The sequence below is a fragment of the Armigeres subalbatus genome, chromosome 1 (assembly GCF_024139115.2).
Source record: "Armigeres subalbatus isolate Guangzhou_Male chromosome 1, GZ_Asu_2, whole genome shotgun sequence".
In the NCBI taxonomy this organism is placed as follows: domain Eukaryota; kingdom Metazoa; phylum Arthropoda; class Insecta; order Diptera; family Culicidae; genus Armigeres; species Armigeres subalbatus.
In genome coordinates this window covers 245,445,255-245,466,136 of record NC_085139.1, presented here as the reverse complement: position 1 = coordinate 245,466,136, position 20,882 = coordinate 245,445,255, and the positions used below count along the sequence as shown (strand labels likewise).

Genomic DNA, 20,882 nt, shown 5'->3' with positions numbered 1-20,882 from the left:
TGTATCATCTGACAGCTCTATTGAACCATTATAGGTACATGCATAATGTTTCGGAATTGCAAACATATTTAAAATAAATTAGCATATATTCTAAATATTCTCGTTTTATCGCTTTTTATCTACAGAACAATCCTGGTGGCTGCGTGCGAAAAGAAGACGATTGTGCTGTTCGATCCCATTACCGAGAAGCAAATGTGCACCATCAAGAATGCCCACACCGACAGCGTCAATTGTGTCAAGTAAGTAATTTTACCTTACATCAAGTTACGTACCTGTTACGCAGTCTCTGTCTACAATAGAGAAACGAAGAATTTGTCTTTCAAAGTTACACTTTTTTCTCACATTAACGTAAAACATGTTAATTTAGTTATAGAAGCTGGATAACGAGCATCTCTTATTCGAAACACCAATCATCAGATATTTAACCCATGATGATTGTTGAAAATCATTGAAATTGATCAAAATAATCTAACAAATGAATGAGATAGCCAAGTTGTTGTAATTAAAATCATGTTTTATAGTTATTGGCATTATTATTTTAAATCTTCTTGTTAAGTGAAATTACTGTTACGTGTTACGTTACGTCTAAATTACTGTTACGTGGCTTTTCCCCATTTCCATAATAATTCAACAAGATACTAACGCATATCAACAGTAATGATGAACGACTCGTCGTGACCGGTGACATTTGCATTGGACGCTGGATGTCGTCCACTTGTTCGCAACTAATTGCTCTACCAACATTGTTGAATTGGTTCGCAACTCGCAGCGACATTTCAGAAACACTCATATGCCCAGTAGTTTCCTATATCCATCGGCAACAACAGGGAAATCATCTTACCGCACCATCTAAATCTAAGCTAATCTTTTGCTGTTACGAGATATGCAGCTCCGCTTCGTGAATCTTTCCTGTGCTAATAAAGACTACTTAATGAGCGGTGACAATTAAGTAAATAAACGAGTCGAAGTTCCCGCAAGTGGCAATCACGGCGGCTCTGATGGCCGATTAGTGGGATCTTAATAATTAACTAGGTGTTGTACAGAATCGTTCAATTATTCAATTACATGGGCGAGATGGACCGTGATCGGTCTTAGCCGTAAAAAAATCAATTATGAATTGATTTGACAACATTTACTCTGCATAAAAGATGTTACTGATTTTGGGTTTCTTTTTCATTGCTTAATAAAACTCTCACAATATTGTCGATGCAGATAAAATCAAGAACATGTATGAACTTGTCTCAACTACGTCGCTCGACTGAAACGTCGCTGGTTGCTGGCGACCCTTTCCAGTAAGTGCTCCAGCGACGCAGGAAAATTCAATGCGTCGCTGCAGCACCAAACTGGAAAGCGCTCGCTGGTTGAGCGACGCGACGGTCCAGCGATGACTCGCATAGACAATAGTAGCAACTAGTTGCAAAATGATGATTTTTTCAGCACGAGTTGTACGTTTATCCAACGAGGCTTGCCGAGCTATTTTTTGCAATGACGAAAAATGGGATTAAGGATAAATCTGTACCAAAATTGTAAAGTCTAATTTACTCCACATGATCATTCTTGCCAATAAATAATGTTGCTGTAGAGAACAATCAGATTCTATATTATCGTGCCACATTGCATAGCTCGACAAACCTTGAAGCGATAGATGAACTTGGCATTGGAAAATTCTTTGGCCATCTCATTTATTACGGGACGCAGAGAATACATTATATAAACGCTATCCCAAGCCAATTCAGCAAAATGTAGTCATGTAACTACTGTTCCGATGTTGTGAAAACTCATATGTGAATATGTACGTTATGTGGAAGATATTGATTTGGAATCGGCAATCGGCAAAGACCTAGGCAAAGACCTAGGCGACGAATAAAGGATCACGATTGGAAGCTTGGAACATGGAATTGCAAGTCGCTAGGTTTCGCAGGTTGCGACAGGATGATCTACGATGAATTACATCCCGCAACTTCGACGTCGTGGCGCTGCAGGAGATTTGCTGGACAGGACAGAAAGTGTGGAAAAGCGGGCATCGAGCGGCTACCTTCTACCAAAGCTGTGGCACCACCAACGAGCTGGGAACCGGCTTCATAGTGCTGGGTAAGATGCGCCAACGCGTGATTGGGTGGCAGCCAATCAACGCAAGGATGTGCAAGCTGAGGATTAAAGGCCGTTTCTTCAACTATAGCATCATCAACGTGCACTGCCCACACGAAGGGAGACCCGACGACGAGAAAGAAGCGTTCTACGCGCAGCTGGAGCAGACATACGATGGATGCCCACTGCGGGACGTTAAAATCGTCATCGGTGACATGAACGCACAGGTAGGAAGGGAGGAAATGTATAAACCGGTCATCGGACCGGATAGTCTGCACATCGTATCGAATGACAACGGCCAACGATGCATAAACTTCGCAGCCTCCCGCGGAATGGTAGTCCGAAGCACCTTCTTTCCCCGCAAAAATATCCACAAGGCCACATGGAGATCACCTAACCAAGAAACGGAAAACCAAATCGACCACGTTCTAATCGACGGTAAATTCTTCTCCGACATCACGAACGTCCGCACTTACCGCAGTGCGAATATTGAATCCGACCACTACCTCGTTGCAGTATGCCTGCGCTCAAAACTCTCGACGGTGTACAACACGCGTCGAAGTCGGACGCCGCGGCTTAACATTGGGCGGCTACAAGACGGTAGACTAGCCCAAGAATACGCGCAGCAGCTGGAAGTGGCACTTCCAACGGAAGAGCAGCTAGGCGCAGCATCTCTTGAAGATGGCTGGAGAGATATTCGATCCGCCATTGGTAGCACCGCAACCGCTGCACTTGGCACGGTGCCCCCGGATCAGAGAAACGACTGGTATGACGGCGAATGTGAGCAGTTAGTGGAAGAGAAGAATGCAGCATGGGCGAGATTGCTGCAACACCGCACGAGGGCGAACGAGGCACGATATAAACAGGCGCGGAACAGACAAAACTCGATTTTCCGGAGAAAAAAGCGCCAGCAGGAAGATCGAGACCGTGAAGAAACGGAGCAACTGTACCGCGCTAATAACACACGAAAGTTCTATGAGAAGTTTAACCGTTCACGTAAGGGCCACGTGCCACAGCCCGATATGTGTAAGGACATAAACGGGAACCTTCTTACGAACGAGCGTGAGGTGATCCAAAGGTGGCGGCAGCACTACGAAGAACACCTGAATGGCGATGTGGCAGACGAAGATGGCGGTATGGTGATGGACCTGGGAGAACGCGCGCAGGACATAATTCTACCGGCTCCGGATCTCCAGGAAATCCAGGAGGAGATTGGCCGGCTCAAGAACAACAAAGCCCTGGAGTTGACCAACTACCAGGAGAGGTATTTAAACACGGTGGTGAGGCAGTGGCTAGAGCGCTGCACTGGGTCATTACCAAGATTTGGGAGGAGGAAGTTTTGCCGCAGGAGTGGATGGAAGGTGTCGTGTGTCCCATCTACAAAAGCTGGCGATAAGCTGGATTGTAGCAACTACCGCGCAATCACATTGCTGAACGCCGCCTACAAGGTACTCTCCCAAATTTTATGCCGTCGACTAGCACCAACTGCAAGGGAGTTCGTGGGGCAGTACCAGGCGGGTTTTATGGGCGAACGCTCCACCACGGACCAGGTGTTTGCCATTCGCCAAGTACTGCAGAAATGCCGCGAATACAATGTGCCCACACATCATCTATTCATCGACTTCAAAGCCGCATATGATACAATCGATCGGGACCAGCTATGGCAGCTAATGCACGAACACGGTTTTCCGGATAAACTGACACGGTTGATCAAAGCGACGATGGATCGGGTATTGTGCGTAGTTCGAGTTTCAGGGCATTCTCGAGTCCCTTCGAAACCCGTAGAGGGTTACGGCAAGGTGATGGTCTTTCGTGTCTGCTATTCAACATCGCTTTGGAAGGTGTAATACGAAGAGCAGGGATTAACACGAGTGGTACAATTTTCAATAAGTCCGTCCAGCTATTTGGTTTCGCCGACGACATAGATATTATGGCACGTAACTTTGAGAAGATGGAGGAAACCTACATCAGACTGAAGAGGGAAGCTAAGCGGATCGGACTAGTCATCAACACGTCGAAGACGAAGTACATGATAGGAAGAGGTTCAAGAGAAGACAATGTGAGCCACCCACCGCGAGTTTGCATCGGTGGTGACGAAATCGAGGTGGTAGAAGAATTTGTGTACTTGGGCTCACTGGTGACTGCCGAAAATGACACCAGCAGAGAAATTCGGAGACGCATAGTGGCTGGAAATCGTACGTACTTTGGACTCCGCAAGACGCTCCGATCGAATAGAGTTCGCCGCCGTACCAAACTGACAATCTACAAAACGCTAATTAGACCGGTAGTCCTCTACGGACACGAGACCTGGACGATGCTCGTGGAGGACCAACGCGCACTTGGAGTTTTCGAAAGGAAAGTGCTGCGTACCATCTATGGTGGGGTGCAGATGGCGGACGGTACGTGGAGGAGGCGAATGAACCACGAATTGCATCAGCTGTTGGGAGAACCATCCATCGTTCACACCGCGAAAATCGGACGACTGCGATGGGCCGGGCACGTAGCCAGAATGTCGGACAGTAACCCGGTGAAAATGGTTCTCGACAACGATCCGACGGGCACAAGAAGGCGAGGTGCGCAGCGGGCAAGGTGGATCGATCAGGTGGAAGATGACTTGCGGACCCTCCGTAGACTGCGTGGTTGGCGACGTGTAGCCATGGACCGAGCCGAATGGAGAAGACTCTTATATACCGCACAGGCCACTTCGGCCTTAGTCTGAATAAATAATAATAATTGATTTGGAAAATGTATTGGAGGTAACCACTTTCCCTTCGATGGGACTCGAACCCACAGTACGCTAGACTGGTGTTTTAACCAACTAAGCTACGAAGGACCTCCGTCGACCTTCGCAACCTAGCGGCTACTGAACGAGCTTGAGATCCCCAAATTGGACGCATAGTCAAATCACTCGCAATCCATTTATCAAGCCAACACTTCCGTTGTAGACGATGGAGGTGTCATCTGCGAACAGAGACAGAACGCCGCCTTCTGGAGGTTCTGGCATGTCGGAGGTGAACAGATTGAAAAGCAGGGGCCCGAGGATACTGCCCTGGGGGACACCTGCGACGATATTGTGCGCATGGGAACTCGCTCCGCTGATTGAGACCCGGAATGTCCTTGCCGACAGGCAATTATTGATTATTTTCACCAGGTAGCTGTGAAGATTGTAGCGTTGTAGTTCGTACACCAGGACATCATGCCACACATTGTCAAACGCCTTCTCGACATCGAGTAAAGCCATGGCGGATGTTTTTGAGACAAACTTGTTCCGTCTGAGGACGTTGGTAACTCGAGTCAGTTGGTGTACAGTTGACCGACCGCGTCGGAAACCAAACTGCTTCTCGAGCAAGATGTTGACATTTTCGGCAGACTCAAGTAACAGGTGATAAATAGCTTTTTCGAATAGCTTGGATAATCCTGAGAGAAGGTTGATGGGACGATACCTTTTGAGGGGGGGGGGGAAGGATCCTTCCCAGGCTTCCGGATGAGGATGACTTGTAACTACCTCCTATGACGTCCGTACGCCTGTGGAGGGGACGTCCTAACGTCCTCCTTACTAGCTCACTAGGGTTTTATCTCAGGGTCGGCACGCAACACCTGCTTGGGGGAACACACGGACCTTATCTACACGGAAGCGGACGTAATCAAGACGAGACAACAAGCATGCGAGAAATCGAGTAAAATGAAAATGTAGAGTACATTTTATAACATGTTTTTATTAAATTTTGAGGTTTCGATTTAGGGTTAGTCTTTAAGGGGTTAGTTCTGGTTTGGCCGATCGGACACGTTGGGGCCCATTGTTGGCATGCGGCTTATTTGGACGTACCTTGTCTGCATGCTACCTGCTTCTACCTTTACTGCTACAGTAATACAGGGCTCAGCTCCAAAAACCAGAGTGGGTTCGCTTTCCAGCCGGGTTATAGGTTGGACACGTAGAACTTGCTTGGAGTCTTCAGTTGATCGGATGCCGGTTCCACACGGTCGGGTGGGATTATAATTTCTCGTGGTCCCGTAGTCGCGGGATACTCAGCTAGACAACTACCAAGCACGACGCCTGCCGTCCTCGGCTGGTGGTCTCGGGATGTGGGTATTGGTTGGACGCGTAGAATCTCGTGCTCATCGGAGACTGACCTGCCAATGTCGGGACACTGATAATTTTTGAACCGTGTATCCTCGGCCGGAAGGTGAATAGGATCTGCGACCGAATAGGACTAGAGGTCACCGCTGATAATGGTGCTGCACTGAGGCTTCTCTAGGCCTAGGTGAGTCGTGGATGCCAGTCTCCACAATGTGACACGGAAAACAGCGTAACGAGGTTCCGGCCGGATGACGACAATACAAGGCTGGAACTTGATGCGGCACTTATTACAGTCAGATCGTGCCCTGGTCAGGATAGGGCCGGTGAAATCCCAGTGGATGGTGACAATCCAGTACAGCGCAGGCCAAGTACGGCAGATGTGTCCCCAATTACTACGACGGAACGAGGGTACCACGTGGCCGGCTGTTTGGATGGGAAAGGCAACTACGAGCGGTACGGGATCGTCGGTGGAAGGCCGTGGTTCTCGATGTCCACCGTGATTCCGAGATCTCCTTGACTCCAAAAGGTCCGATGCTTAGCGCGGCCGGGTTTCCCGGACACTTCACTGTATATTGACTCCAAAAGGTCCGATGCTTAGCGCAGCCGGGTTTCCCGGACACTTCCCTGAACACGGGTTTTTTTCCTTTTCTCCAAGAGCGATCCTTTTTTTTCGACTCGCTTCGAGGTCAGTCTCCGTTCTACTCCCCGAACCCTCCTTCCTCCTCGTTCCTTGTCGTTTTTTTTTTCGCCCTTTCCAATTCGCCCCGGAGTTCGTGTTGTCGCGCGGAATTCGCCTCGATTAATTGGGTCCGTCAGTCAGGGGTGTGAGAGGCGTTAGTTGTACATACACTATTAAACCAGAATACCCAAATAAATTGAAGATGTATGTGAGTATTCATGGTCTCAAGAAATACTACGTGAGAAGTCTTACAATTCTTAGTTAATTCTTTATGGTACTGAAACCCGTATCAGCTCGTTGCCTCATTGTTACCTTATACGGTAACAGACTTTCACTGACTTCCAGGACGATGGGAAGTAGCTGAGCCAGAGACACTGATTAAAGATCAGTGAGAGGTGCTCAAAGAACGGAGCACTCATGTGTTTGAGCTCGGGGTTCAAGGTGCTGTCGAAGCCTGGGACCTTCATGTTCTTCAATGATTTGATATAGGCCGTCAATTCGCCAGCTGAGATCTCCAACTCCTCCGAGAAGTCGTTGAGAATCAAATGGATGTTGTTAGCATGCTCGTTGACGGCTGCTACGTGTGGACTGAAGATGTTCTGCCCAAGATTGTGTGAGCTGACGAAGGGACGACCTATTTCAGCGACCTTCTCTGCAGGAGTTATCAAGCGATCCATAGAGCCATTATTGTCTAGTGGGATCAAAGGTGGAATAGGCCGAGGCTTGGATTTTAGTATTTTGGTCATTTTCCAGAACGGCTTAGCAAAATCTGGGAGAGTGCGGATCTTATTTATTCATCAAGAAATTGTTATTTTTTAGGTCCACCATTCTGGCCTGGATAATTTTTGTGATTCGATTGCAGCGTGCCTTAAGCTCAGGCAGTCCAGTACGCTGGAACTTCCTGCGAGTGACATTCCGCAATCAAATCAAATCTTTGGCGAGTGTATCGATGTTTAGGGAGTTGACGAGCCGTCGGTACATGTTGCTCTCAGGCCACCGAGATCGCCTCCTCGATGGAACGCAGCTGCCGATCGAATACTTCAGGCGTTTCCGGCCGCGACTCGTAGTCGACGTTGTTGGCCACGCACCTTTGGAACCGGCCCCAGTCGACTCGATGATAGTTTCGCCGGGTTAGCTCGTACCGATTTACTGAAGTTCCAACTTCCGCCACCACCGGATAGTGGTCCGAGCTGAGTTCTTGGAAGACGACCGGCTGGGAGACGTGATGGTGCATGTTCGTGATGAAAATGTTGAGCGTTGCATGGGCTCCGGACCGTGTCAACCGGGTAGGGCTGTCAGGGCTTAGGATGGTGCAGTGGCTCTCCAGCTCGTCGTTGGACCAGACGACTCCGTTCCGGTTTGAGACGGTGTTTCCCCACGATTGGTGCTCTGCGTTCAGGTCTCCGGAGACGATGAACTACCCCTGCCGCCGAGTGAGCTTGACTATAACCCTTCGTAGCTCGGCCGACGTACCATCGTCGACTTTGGCTTGTGTGGGACAGTAAGCCACGATGAAAGTGACGACTCTGATGCAGATGGTGACTTCCACTCCAACGGCTTCGATGAATTTGAGCTTGAAGTCTGGCAGCAGGCGGCAGGCGATGTTGCTTCGCAAGGCGATTGCCACTCCTCCCCCTCTGGAGCTTGTTCGATTGAACCTCACCAGCCTAAAACCCGGAATTGTTGCACTTTCCTCTGGCTTCACATTGGTTTCGGTGATGAAAGCCGCGTCAATCTCCTTCTCCTGAATGAAATCGCTGAGCTCGATGATTTTGCTTTTGAGCGAGCAAGCGTTCCAATTTACCAGACCCAACCTATTTGCTATTTTTAATGACGAAAAGGCCCAGAGTGTTGATCTGGTCGAACGGGGATTTGCAGCTTCGAAGTCGAGTTGGCTGAATATTGGAGCCAGCTGCTCCGGGGTGTAGAGCGGAGCGGAATCCTCCGGGGGTAGAAGATGCTCATCTTGATGTCGGCGGAATCCAGGAGGAGGGAGCGGGAGCTAATCGCTGCAGGATGGAGCCGGCGGTGCTGGAGTTTGAACCGACGCAGCTGCTGCTGCCAATCTCTTGTGCGATTGTAACGGTGGGAGGACTGGTATCGCTCGACAGGGAGCCACGATGGCCGGATAGTTCACCTCGTTGACTACAGGAGCACGGTTCTTCTTCGGAAGGTTTCTGGTGGAAGCCTTCTTCCGGATTTCCAGGAACTCGGCTCGCTTTGGGCAGCCCTTTGCGTGGGCCCGATGTTTGTCGCCACAGTTAGCGCACTTGCGATCGGCCTCCTCCATCTTGTCGCACTCGTCAGTTCTGTGGGGTTCGCCACACTTGTTGCAGCGCGAATTCATTCCGGATTTCTATAGGGATTTCCGGAGGAATTCCTGGGGAAACTTCCCGAGGAATACCTGTAGGAACTTCCTGAGGGATTCCAGAAGGAACTTCCAGAGAATTCCTTTAAGGAACTCTCGAGGGAATTCCTTTGAGGAATTTCGGGAGAAATTCTTCTGAGGAACTTTTAGAGGAATTTTTGTGAGGATCTCCCGAAGAAATTTTTGTGAGGATCTTCCGGAGAAATTTCTTTCTGGAAGAAATGCCGGAGGAATGCGTATAATGGTTTCCGGGCATTGGTATTTAAAGGGTTTCCAGTCGTGTTATCAAACCGGAAAACGGCCATCTTGAATTCAAAAATGGCGGCAAATAGATTTCTGGCTTCTACTCGTCGAGCCCATTCCGTTAATACCCATATTCCAGGGGTTTCCACTCATTTTATTGAACTGAATTTCGGCCATCTGCAAATCCAAAATGGCGCCAAACATTGATTTTCGGCTTCTACTCATCGAGCCCATTCCGGCAATATCCATAGAGCATGGGTTTCCGGTCCTTTTATCAAACCGGAAATCGGCCATCTTGAATTCAAAAATGGCGCCAAACGTCGATTTCTGGCTTCTACTCATAGAGCTCATTCCGGCATTACCCATATTGCATGGGTTTCCGATCCTTTTATCAAACCGGAAGTCGGCCATCTTGAATTTCATAAAGGCGCCAAACATCGATTTCCGGCTTCTACTCATCGAGCCCATTCCGGCAATATCCATATTGCATGGGTTTCCGGTCCTTTTATCAAACCGGAAGTCGGCCATCTTGAATTTCAAAATGGCGCCAAACATTGATTTCCGGCTTCTACTCATCGAGCTCATTCCGGAATTACCCATATTGCATGGGTTTCCGATTCTTATATCAAACCGGAAGTCGGCCAGCTTGAATTACAAAATGGCGCCAAACATCGATTTCCGGCTTCTACTCGTTGAGATCATTCAGGCAATAGCCATATTGTATGCAGTTTTATACTCTGTAAAACAATCGTTCCCATATCCATAAAATTATTCCAAGTGTTTTCCATTCAAAAAGACTTAGAAATTTTTTATCTGGGTACCGCGTTAATTCGAAAATCCGTGTAAAAAAACCGCGTCATAAAAGACCTGGGAGTAATGATTTTGGGATGAATGCAAAAATGAACAGGGACTGCCCATAAAAGGGAATCTTTTTTTGCGTTGTTGACAGGGTTTGCAGAAATGGCTCTCAATAGATAACTAACAACGATAAAAGAGAGACAAAAACTGTTCCGAATCATAACAAGCCAGGATAACAAATTCATCAAACTTGTATACTGCCGTCATACGCATATTTGTCCCATATTTGCTGGGATTTCCTATGTACATGGGACAATTATGCGTAGAACGGCAGTATACAAGTGCGAAAAAACAGAATCGGATAGGCAGCCCCCACAGAAAAATGGTGATTCTCGCTTTGTTTTTGCTCCTTTCGTGTTGATTACTGCACAGCTGTGTAAAACAAGTTGAAATGCATCATCAGAGCCAGTGCTCCCCGCATTTGGAGCTTTCTAAAAGAAATTTATCATGAGGTATAGCCTCCCGAATCAGTTCTCTATCATGACAGCTTGCGAAAAAAGTCTCTCGCGGTATGCTACATATCGTATATGTATACAGAGATGATAAGTGAGAGACTTGTTCATTCTCTTTAGGATTCAATCCCTGGTTGTTGATGCATTGATACAGGAAATGCCGTCATTTGGTCATTGCGCTTTGGAGTTATCGCAGAAACACTGTTGAAGAAAAAACAAAGTTATCGGCGGATGTTGAATGAACTTTATCAGATTTGTTAAGAAATGATGTCAATGAGAATCGCTGAGAATTTTAAAACCAGTTTCTTGCTCGAAAATTGCTAATATTGCCGCTGTTAATTAACCAAAAAGTAGTAGAACCTAGACTATAAATTTTATACCTTCCAGAGGCGTCGCGTCCGCATGTGCAACCTGTGCACTGCACATATTGCAATTTTATCCCCAACATTTAAACTCTAGATAGATTTCTTGTCTTTCTAATCCAAGCATGTAGGTATTTGAATTATGTGCATTTGAAAGATGTTTCATGCAAATTTGACTATTAGATACATAAACGGATAATATGCATGTTTTTTTTTATGGGCGGCATGTGATGTGAGGCAACCAAATGCTGCGATGGGGACGCGTTATATTTTTCTCTACGAACCGACCCACCGACACCACATGTTGTATCAACACGGAACTTTCAGCCGAGAACGTTTTGTCATGCATCATACACGAATTATTTTGTATGTGTGGATCATCTGCTCTAACCGCAATCGGCGATGTATAGGTAGTCAAAGCGTTCCTCGTAGGCAGTGCACGGATTGGTGCCTATCGAGAACCGCTTCAAACAGCGCATGCGCGATTTGGTGAAGAGAGCGCGATCGGAACAAAATCGAAAGAGAAGAGTAAAGCGCGAGCTTTCTGCTTCCTCAAAGCACGTTCCATGACGAAAGTTCCGCTTTGTATAAGCAACGCGAAGCAAAAGCGCTTTTGATAGGGTATCTGTTTCATTATTAATACAATCTCCTATATCAATAACAATCGCAAAACAGGCAATTTAGGCTCAATTTGTGTCGTGTTTTGTTGTTATCCTGCGTGCTCACTACTGAAAAAAAATCCCAAAAATGAGAAATAAAACAATTTGCGGACCAATTCTTTGTTTTCGAATGGTATTGATTTGGGTACATGGTATGAATTCAACGAGCAGTTTCCCTATTTGATGTTAAATGGGATGGCCCGTTTACACATCCACTAATCCTGACGACACTGTACTGTCCGATAATACTAACGCGACATCAGCTCAATTTAAACAGAAATTGTCATCTGCTATTATATTAGATATTGAAGTATTCTTGGAAGTATCCGACAATATTAACATATTGTAAACAGACATTTCATCTTCTGATGGAAATCTATATTGTTGCAGAATTAGCGAATATGAAACGGGTCAACTTTTTTTAAAGAAATTTAGTTTTAGTTTTTTTTCGAGAAATCCAATTTATTTAGTTAGGTAGGGGGTAAGTCAAATGTCAATGGTCCAAACAAATTTATGAAATTTTTTATGAGCAAGTTTCCATGCTGATAGACGGAAAACTTCTCGACACCTGTCCAGTCCAGAATATTGATCAAAGATATAAATTGTATATATAATATGTAATTATTAATTGAGAAGAGTAAGGGCAGCAGGGACTATGTCCAAGGGCTTGACGATCCCTCCCCAGGCCATCTGCGAGTTGTGGGGCTTGCCTAGGATGTGGTGGGGTTTGACAGTGGGCCCTGTTAAACCTCTATAAAAAGCTGCATGTATCCGCAAGTAGGCCCCACCAAAGCGACCGTGTGCCGCTCAAAGCGCACAAGCCCAAGTCCTGGTGTTAGGTGGGACGCTAAACAGCCCTGACACGACGGCCCTCCGACGAGACAGGAGGTTTGCGCAGGCCCAATAAGCCGCCTAGAAAACCAATCATTACGAACAATATAAGAGATAATGCGACTCGATATAATCGGCGGAAATGTATAGACCGGTCATCGGACCGGATAGTCTGCACACCGTATCGAATGACAACGGCCAACGATGCATAAACTTCGCAGCCTCCCGCGGAATGGTAGTCCGAAGCACCTTCTTTCCCCGCAAAAATATCCACAAGGCCACATGGAGATCACCTAACCAAGAAACGGAAAACCAAATCGACCACGTTCTAATCGACGGTAAATTCTTCTCCGACATCACGAACGTCCGCACTTACCGCAGTGCGAATATTGAATCCGACCACTACCTCGTTGCAGTATGTCTGCGCTCAAAACTCTCGACGGTGTACAACACGCGTCGAAGTCGGACGCCGCGGCTTAACATTGGGCGGCTACAAGATGGTAGACTAGCCCAAGAATACGCGCAGCAGCTGGAAGTGGCACTTCCAACGGAAGAGCAGCTAGGCGCAGCGTCTCTTGATCGATCCGCCATTGGTAGCACCGCAACCGCTGCACTTGGCACGGTGCCCCCGGATCAGAGAAACGACTGGTATGACGGCGAATGTGAGCAGTTAGTGGAAGAGAAGAATGCAGCATGGGCGAGATTGCTGCAACACCGCACGAGGGCGAACGAGGCACGATATAAACAGGCGCGGAACAGACAAAACTCGATTTTCCGGAGGAAAAAGCGCCAGCAGGAAGATCGAGACCGTGAAGAAACGGAGCAACTGTACCGCGCTAATAACACACGAAAGTTCTATGAGAAGTTAAACCGTTCACGTAAGGGCCACGTGCCGCAGCCTGATATGTGTAAGGACATAAACGGGAACCTTCTTACGAACGAGCGTGAGGTGATCCAAAGGTGGCGGCAGCACTACGAAGAACACCTGAATGGCGATGTGGCAGACGAAGATGGCGGTATGGTGATGGACCTGGGAGAACGCGCGCAGGACATAATTCTACCGGCTCCGGATCTCCAGGAAATCCAGGAGGAGATTGGCCGGCTGAAGAACAACAAAGCCCCTGGGGTTGACCAACTACCAGGAGAGCTATTTAAACACGGTGGTGAGGCACTGGCTAGAGCGCTGCACTGGGTCATTACCAAGATTTGGGAGGAGGAAGTTTTGCCGCAGGAGTGGATGGAAGGTGTCGTGTCCCATCTACAAAAGGGCGATAAGCTGGATTGTAGCAACTACCGCGCAATCACATTGCTGAACGCCGCCTACAAGGTACTCTCCCAAATTTTATGCCGTCGACTAGCACCAACTGCAAGGGAGTTCGTGGGGCAGTACCAGGCGGGTTTTATGGGCGAACGCTCCACCACGGACCAGGTGTTCGCCATTCGCCAAGTACTGCAGAAATGCCGCGAATACAACGTGCCCACACATCATCTATTCATCGACTTCAAAGCCGCATATGATACAATCGATCGGGACCAGCTATGGCAGCTAATGCACGAACACGGTTTTCCGGATAAACTGACACGGTTGATCAAAGCGACGATGGATCGGGTGATGTGCGTAGTTCGAGTTTCAGGGGCATTCTCGAGTCCCTTCGAAACCCGCAGAGGGTTACGGCAAGGTGATGGTCTTTCGTGTTTGCTATTCAACATCGCTTTGGAAGGGGTAATACGAAGAGCAGGGATTAACACGAGTGGTACAATTTTCAATAAGTCCGTCCAGCTATTTGGTTTCGCCGACGACATAGATATTATGGCACGTAACTTTGAGAAGATGGAGGAAGCCTACATCAGACTGAAGAGGGAAGCTAAGCGGATCGGACTAGTCATCAACACGTCGAAGACGAAGTACATGATAGGAAGAGGTTCAAGAGAAGACAATGTGAGCCACCCACCGCGAGTTTGCATCGGTGGTGACGAAATCGAGGTGGTAGAAGAATTTGTGTACTTGGGCTCACTGGTGACTGCCGAAAATGACACCAGCAGAGAAATTCGGAGACGCATAGTGGCTGGAAATCGTACGTACTTTGGACTCCGCAAGACGCTCCGATCGAATAGAGTTCGCCGCCGTACCAAACTGACAATCTACAAAACGCTAATTAGACCGGTAGTCCTCTACGGACACGAGACCTGGACGATGCTCGTGGAGGACCAACGCGCACTTGGAGTTTTCGAAAGGAAAGTGCTGCGTACCATCTATGGTGGGGTGCAGATGGCGGACGGTACGTGGAGGAGGCGAATGAACCACGAATTGCATCAGCTGTTGGGAGAACCATCCATCGTTCACACCGCGAAAATCGGACGACTGCGATGGGCCGGGCACGTAGCCAGAATGTCGGACAGTAACCCGGTGAAAATGGTTCTCGACAACGATCCGACGGGCACAAGAAGGCGAGGTGCGCAGCGGGCAAGGTGGATCGATCAGGTGGAAGATGACTTGCGGACCCTCCGTAGACTGCGTGGTTGGCGACGTGTAGCCATGGACCGAGCCGAATGGAGAAGACTCTTATATACCGCACAGGCCACTTCGGCCTTAGTCTGATTAAATAATAATAATAAGGGCTATGAACTTCATTGTTCTTTTTATTGTACAGACTTTATTTTTGTGATATGACATGCTAATTACAAATTATTATTAGAGCCTTTTCATGATTGATATATTTCAATTTCCTTTTCTGTATTTAAAACTTCGTCTCATTTTACGAATAACTCAAATTAGAATTGAAAGTGCCAGCTCAATAATTTCTGAATAGATATATTACTTATTTGTCACATTGGAAACGGTTCTGATGATAGTAATTTTTAATTTTACTTAAATCACTTTGAAGCTTAGTTAAGTTTGAGTTAATTCAGAAAATAAGAAGTAGCTAAGAACCAGTTATATGCACCAAATAAGCAAACATATTGAGAAACACGCTGGAAATTTTTTTCTCGAAATATTAAAATAGTGCACAGGTTGAAGAATTGATCACGCGACGCCTCTGACCTTCTCTTTCACATTATTTTTCAACGAATCTAATAAATTTTATCCAACCTCCGTTGATTTTTTTCCAAGGAGGAAAATTGTTTCACCAACATTTTTAGTAAAACCTACGTGAATTTCAGGTGAGCATTACTAACGTCACGTAACAATCGTCGTTTGTTCAAGACAGATCAGTTACGTGATTTTTCACGTGAATATGACGTGATGATTTTTTAGAGTGTACCAGTACCACAAAAAAATAAACCACTGTTTTAAAAAGGTTTCCATTCCCAATCATTGAAACATGCTATATTTCGTGCTATATAAGTAACAGCCAATTACCACATATTTAAATAATTGTTTCCGCAAGATCAAATAATTAGATGTTTTGCTGTGTAGGTATCGGATATTTATTTCAGAGAAAGAGAATGTTGAAACAACCTAAATTCGTTTTAATAACATAGTCAAAGTGGTTTAACCTTCCTAATGCATTAGAAAAAAGTTACACATTGTGCATTGGGGTCCATTTGGACCCAAGATTTCATCTCGATCACAAAAACTCAAATTTCAACCGATTTTCGATCTTTAGGCACCAAACGAAAGCTGTAGGTTCCAATAATAAGCCCACGGGGTGATTCATCCAAATTGACCACTCTAGTCCCCGGGGAACCTGTGCTAAAGAGGTACTGTTTGAGCTTCTCAATTTGGCACCAAATTATCGAGTTTCGTGTTATGAGATATAAAATTGCTTGAAAATATGTGCTCTGATGATCCCAACCGTATTTGCTATATTGTATATGTCATCTCTGGGCAAATTTATCCCTCGAGCGGTCATCGGAAAGCCCTCTGGAAGATCCGGAACTTCCGTAAAATTGGCCAATTCTAAAAGTTCATCCCAGAGCTTCGCGATTTTTTGATATCCATTCATTCTGGCAAATTGTAAGGGCTATCAATAGTTAAAGCCTTCTGTGACCTACAAATGTCCCAGAAACGGTCCTCCGGAAGATCCGGAACATCCGTAAAACGGCCAATTCCAAAAGTTTATCCTAGAGCTTCGCGATTTTTTTAAAACCATTCATTCTGGCAAATTGTGGGGGCAATCAATAGTTAAAGCCTTCTGTGACCCCCGAATGTCTCAGAAACGGTCCTCCGGAAGATCCGGAACATCCGTAGAACGGCCAATTCCGAAAGTTTATCCTAGAGCTTCGCGATTTTTTGATAATCTCATTCTAGCAAATTGTGGGTGCAATCAATAGTTAAAGCCTTCTGTGACCTCCAAATGTCCCAGAAACGGTCCTCCGGAAGATCCGGAACATCCGTAAAAGTGGCCAATTCTAAAAGTTCATCCCAGAGCTCCGCGATTTTTTCGTAACCATTAATTCTGGCAAATTGTGGGTGCAATCAATAGTAAATGTCTTCTGTGACCCCCAAATGTCTCAGAAACGGTCTTCCGGAAGATTCGGAACATCCGTAAAAGTGGTCAATTCTAAAAGTTAATCCCAGAGCTCCACGATTTTTTTCGTTCTGGCAAATTGTGGGTGCAATCAATAATAAATGTCTTCTGTGACCTCCAAATCCCCCATAAATGATCTCCGGAAGATCCGGAACATCCGTAAAATGGCCAATTCCAAAAGTTCATCCAAGAGCTTCGCGATTTTTTGACAACCATTCATTCTGGCAAAATGTGGGTGCAACAAACACTTAAAGTCTTCTGTGACCCCAAAATGTCCCAGAAACGGTCCTTCGGAAGATCCAGAACATCTGTAAAATGGCCAATTCTAAAAGTTAATCCCAGAACTTTGCGATTTTTTCGGAACATCCGTGAAAATGGTCAATTCCAGAGATTCGCATTATTTCGTAATCATCCATCCTGACGAATAATTGATGCAATCAGTACTGAAAGTTTTCAGTAATCCCAAAAAGCACCCGAAACGGTCATCCGAAAGATCCGGACCATACGTAAAAGTGGCCAATTTCAAAAATACATCTCAGAGCTTCGCAATTCATTCATAACCGAATCGCCTGTGCAATCAATTGTGCAAGTCTTCTGCGACCCGGAAATGCTCCCGAAAGGAGCAGATACCACAAAATCATTCCACAGCATTGCTATTTTATTCGTAACCACCCATACTGGCAAATTGTGTACGCAATAAATTGTTTAAGTCTTCTGAGATGACCACAAACGGCCCTCCGGGAAAACCGAAACATTCGTAAAAGTGGCCAATTCCAAAAGTTCATCTCAAAGCAAATTCTCGAAACTGTTTATATCATCGAATAGATTATGCAATCAATAGTGAAAGTCTATTGTAACCCGAAATGACCACAAAACGGTCCTCAAGAAGCCCGAAACATCCGTAAAATAGGTTAATCCTAAAATTTGATCCAAGACTTGAGCACTTGTGATAGCATTCACGTAGTAACGGTGAATTATATGTGGAGTAAATAGTGAAAGTCCTCTGTGACCTACCAAAAGTTAATCAAATTCGATTTTTTAGACATTAACATTCACATTGTTAACGGCTCCGGTTCTCCGGGAAATTTGGGACATCCGCTAAAATTATGAATTCCAGAAGTTTCTCCCAGAGCTCCACATTTTATTTCGAAAACATCCATAGCGGAGAAGTGATTGTGCAATCAATAGGGGAAGGTGGAGAGACTTGATCCCCGGGGAGACTTGATCACCCCCTGTTTTATCGAGAACTAAAGTAGTTTTGTTCTAGCGTATTTTTAAGTATAGATCCTCTATAGACAAATGACCTATATGTGGTGAGTTGTTTTCTGGATTGACAAACCTTATTCATTCTGCAGGCCGGTTTGTGTGTTTTGACTTTCCCAATGATTTTTTTATTGGCCACGCAAAATTTGAACAACTTTTCATAACAATGACGGAATGCTTTCGTTTTTTCACAGCACAAAGCCATAAATATGCTTAATGATCTGTACTTATGACAATGTCAACATTCCATCAAAGTTTTAGAATATTTGGATTTAAAGTTATTGCCTCAATATGAAGACACTTGATCCCTGATTAGTTTATTTATTTTATTTCGTCAACCAACGTAAACTAGCACATATACATATACATGTTTGCTTTTGTAATGCTATAGTATGATTAAATAATAGTTTTTTTTAGTAAAGTGATGTATAATTTTGATTTTGAATTTATATTGCTGAATTTGTAATGTTTGTTCTTTGAAAATATTGTCTGTTGTTATGCCGAGACATTGTTAAGTCAATAGTTTCGCAGTGTTGATTGTAAACAGCCATCATTCGGTTGAGAGGCCCAAATTCGGCGTAATTTGTTCGGCAGTGGTTGGTTAAAATAATGTTCGATGTCGAAGTTTCCGAGAAGGTACACTGACCCCACAATCATGAGTCACACGCTAATATGGCTCATTTCCATTTACAAATGGAGTGACTAATTATTGTTACAAAGTGATCCATATATGTGGGGTCAGTGTATGTTAAAATTAAATTTCGTTAATTCTTAGAGAGTCTGTGTGGAAATCGCATATGTTTATTTATTTTTGGTTGTGATACAAATCAACCCAGTCTCCCCTAGTTGGAATTTTCTAGGACGTCTGAATGTACTGTTAAGGTCGAAATACGTAAACGCAAAACACATAATGGAATCAAATCAATTGGTGGAATCAAATGGAATTGTACAAACTCTTCTGATGACAAGTAATGACATTCCACTGATAGCTCAAAATAATTTTCTTATCAATAATAAAAATTCCTTCATAAAATCCGGAACATTCGTAAAAGACGCCAGTTAGCGTAACAGATCATCATTAGCCAGCGACGGCGGCGTGAAAGTGTTCCTCGTTGAATTCCTCCGAAGCTTCTCCAGAAGCTTCTCTGGAAGTTCGTTTAGAAGTTCCTCTAGTTCCTCGGAAAGTTCCTAAAGGCATTCCTCTAGCAGTTGTTCTGAGAACTCTGAGAGTCAGAGTTCTTCCCCAAATCTCTCCAGAAGTTCATCAAGTAATTCCTCGGGAAGCTGCTCCGGGAGCTCCACCCAACTTCTTCCGGAAGTTCCTCCAGAAATTCCCAACGAAGTGTTCGGAAGTTCCTCCATGATTTCTTTTTCGAATTGGCCATATTCACGGATGTTCAGGATCTTCCGGAGTACTATTACAGGCCTGGTAGCAGGTCACTTTTTAGTGACTTGGTCACTTTTTACGGCCTAGTCACTAAAAAAGTCTCTTTTTTCGAACTCAAGTCACTAAAGTCACTTTTTCTCGCAAAATGTCACTATTTTCAACTATTTTGAAACTATTGACCAAGATTTATAAAGCTTTATGTATCCATTGGATGATGCTTTGTTCATGGAAGAAATGAAATTACGAATCTTGGAAAAATGATCGCTCTGAAACTTCCCCAGTCATTTAACTCGCTGCTCTTATTGGCATTCACCAGTAGCTAATTGAAGGTGTTTTACGTCACAATTTGATAAATTGGTATACAGTCATGCAAGCAGGCGACCTTTCGATTTCAAGTTTGTAAAACTCAATCTTTATACAGTAGGGAAGGTGGGGAGACTTGACCCCTTGGGATACATGCTTTTCCCCTGTTTTACCAAGAACTAAAGTAGTATTGGTATACCGTATGTTTATAATAGATCCTCTAGACAAATGATTGTTATGTGACAAATTTGTTTTTATTGACAAGACAACCTTATTCACTCTGTTATTTACTGTGTTTCGTTCCTCCTCAAGATATTTTAAGTGGCCATGCAAAATTTGAATCACTTTTGCTAACAATGATCAAATGCTATTATTTTTTTTTCACAGCACATATCCATAAATGAATGATCTTTATTGATGAAAATGCCAACATTCCACCACAATTTCAGGATTTTTGAAATTTGCCATTTTGAAAATTCTTCCTGTAGTTCTTCAATAAGTTCCTCCAGAAGTTCCACCGGCAGTTCCTCCGAGAATTCCTCTGATGATTTCTTCGGAAATTCCTATAGAAAATCCCCGGGAGTTCCTCCGAAATTAATCTGGGAGTTCCTCCGGGAGATCCTTTTCAGAGAAACACCCGGAGAAACTCTCGGAGGAATTCGAAGCATTCTCGGAAACAAGAGAATTCATCTTATAGACAAATCTCGTCTCGCTGAAACCATTATTGGGGTTTGTAGCTGGGCCATCATCATCATCAGAGGACCTCCCGGAGAATTCCCTGAGGAGCTCGCAGAGAAATTCTCGGAGGAGCTTCTGGTGGAAAATCTATATAAATTCCT

At 45.1% G+C, this 20,882-nt stretch overlaps 1 protein-coding gene across 3 annotated transcripts in view; it reads left to right on the top strand.

Moving 5' to 3' along the window:
• LOC134206339 (DDB1- and CUL4-associated factor 10 homolog) overlaps nucleotides 1–20,882 on the top strand; it is a 124,032-nt gene that overhangs the window by 77,523 nt on the left and 25,627 nt on the right. For all 3 annotated transcript variants that reach the window (XM_062682042.1, XM_062682041.1, XM_062682043.1), the window contains exon 3: nucleotides 126–239. In XM_062682042.1, coding sequence (XP_062538026.1) covers nucleotides 126–239 — 114 coding nt within the window. The remainder of the gene's footprint in view (nucleotides 1–125; nucleotides 240–20,882) is intronic.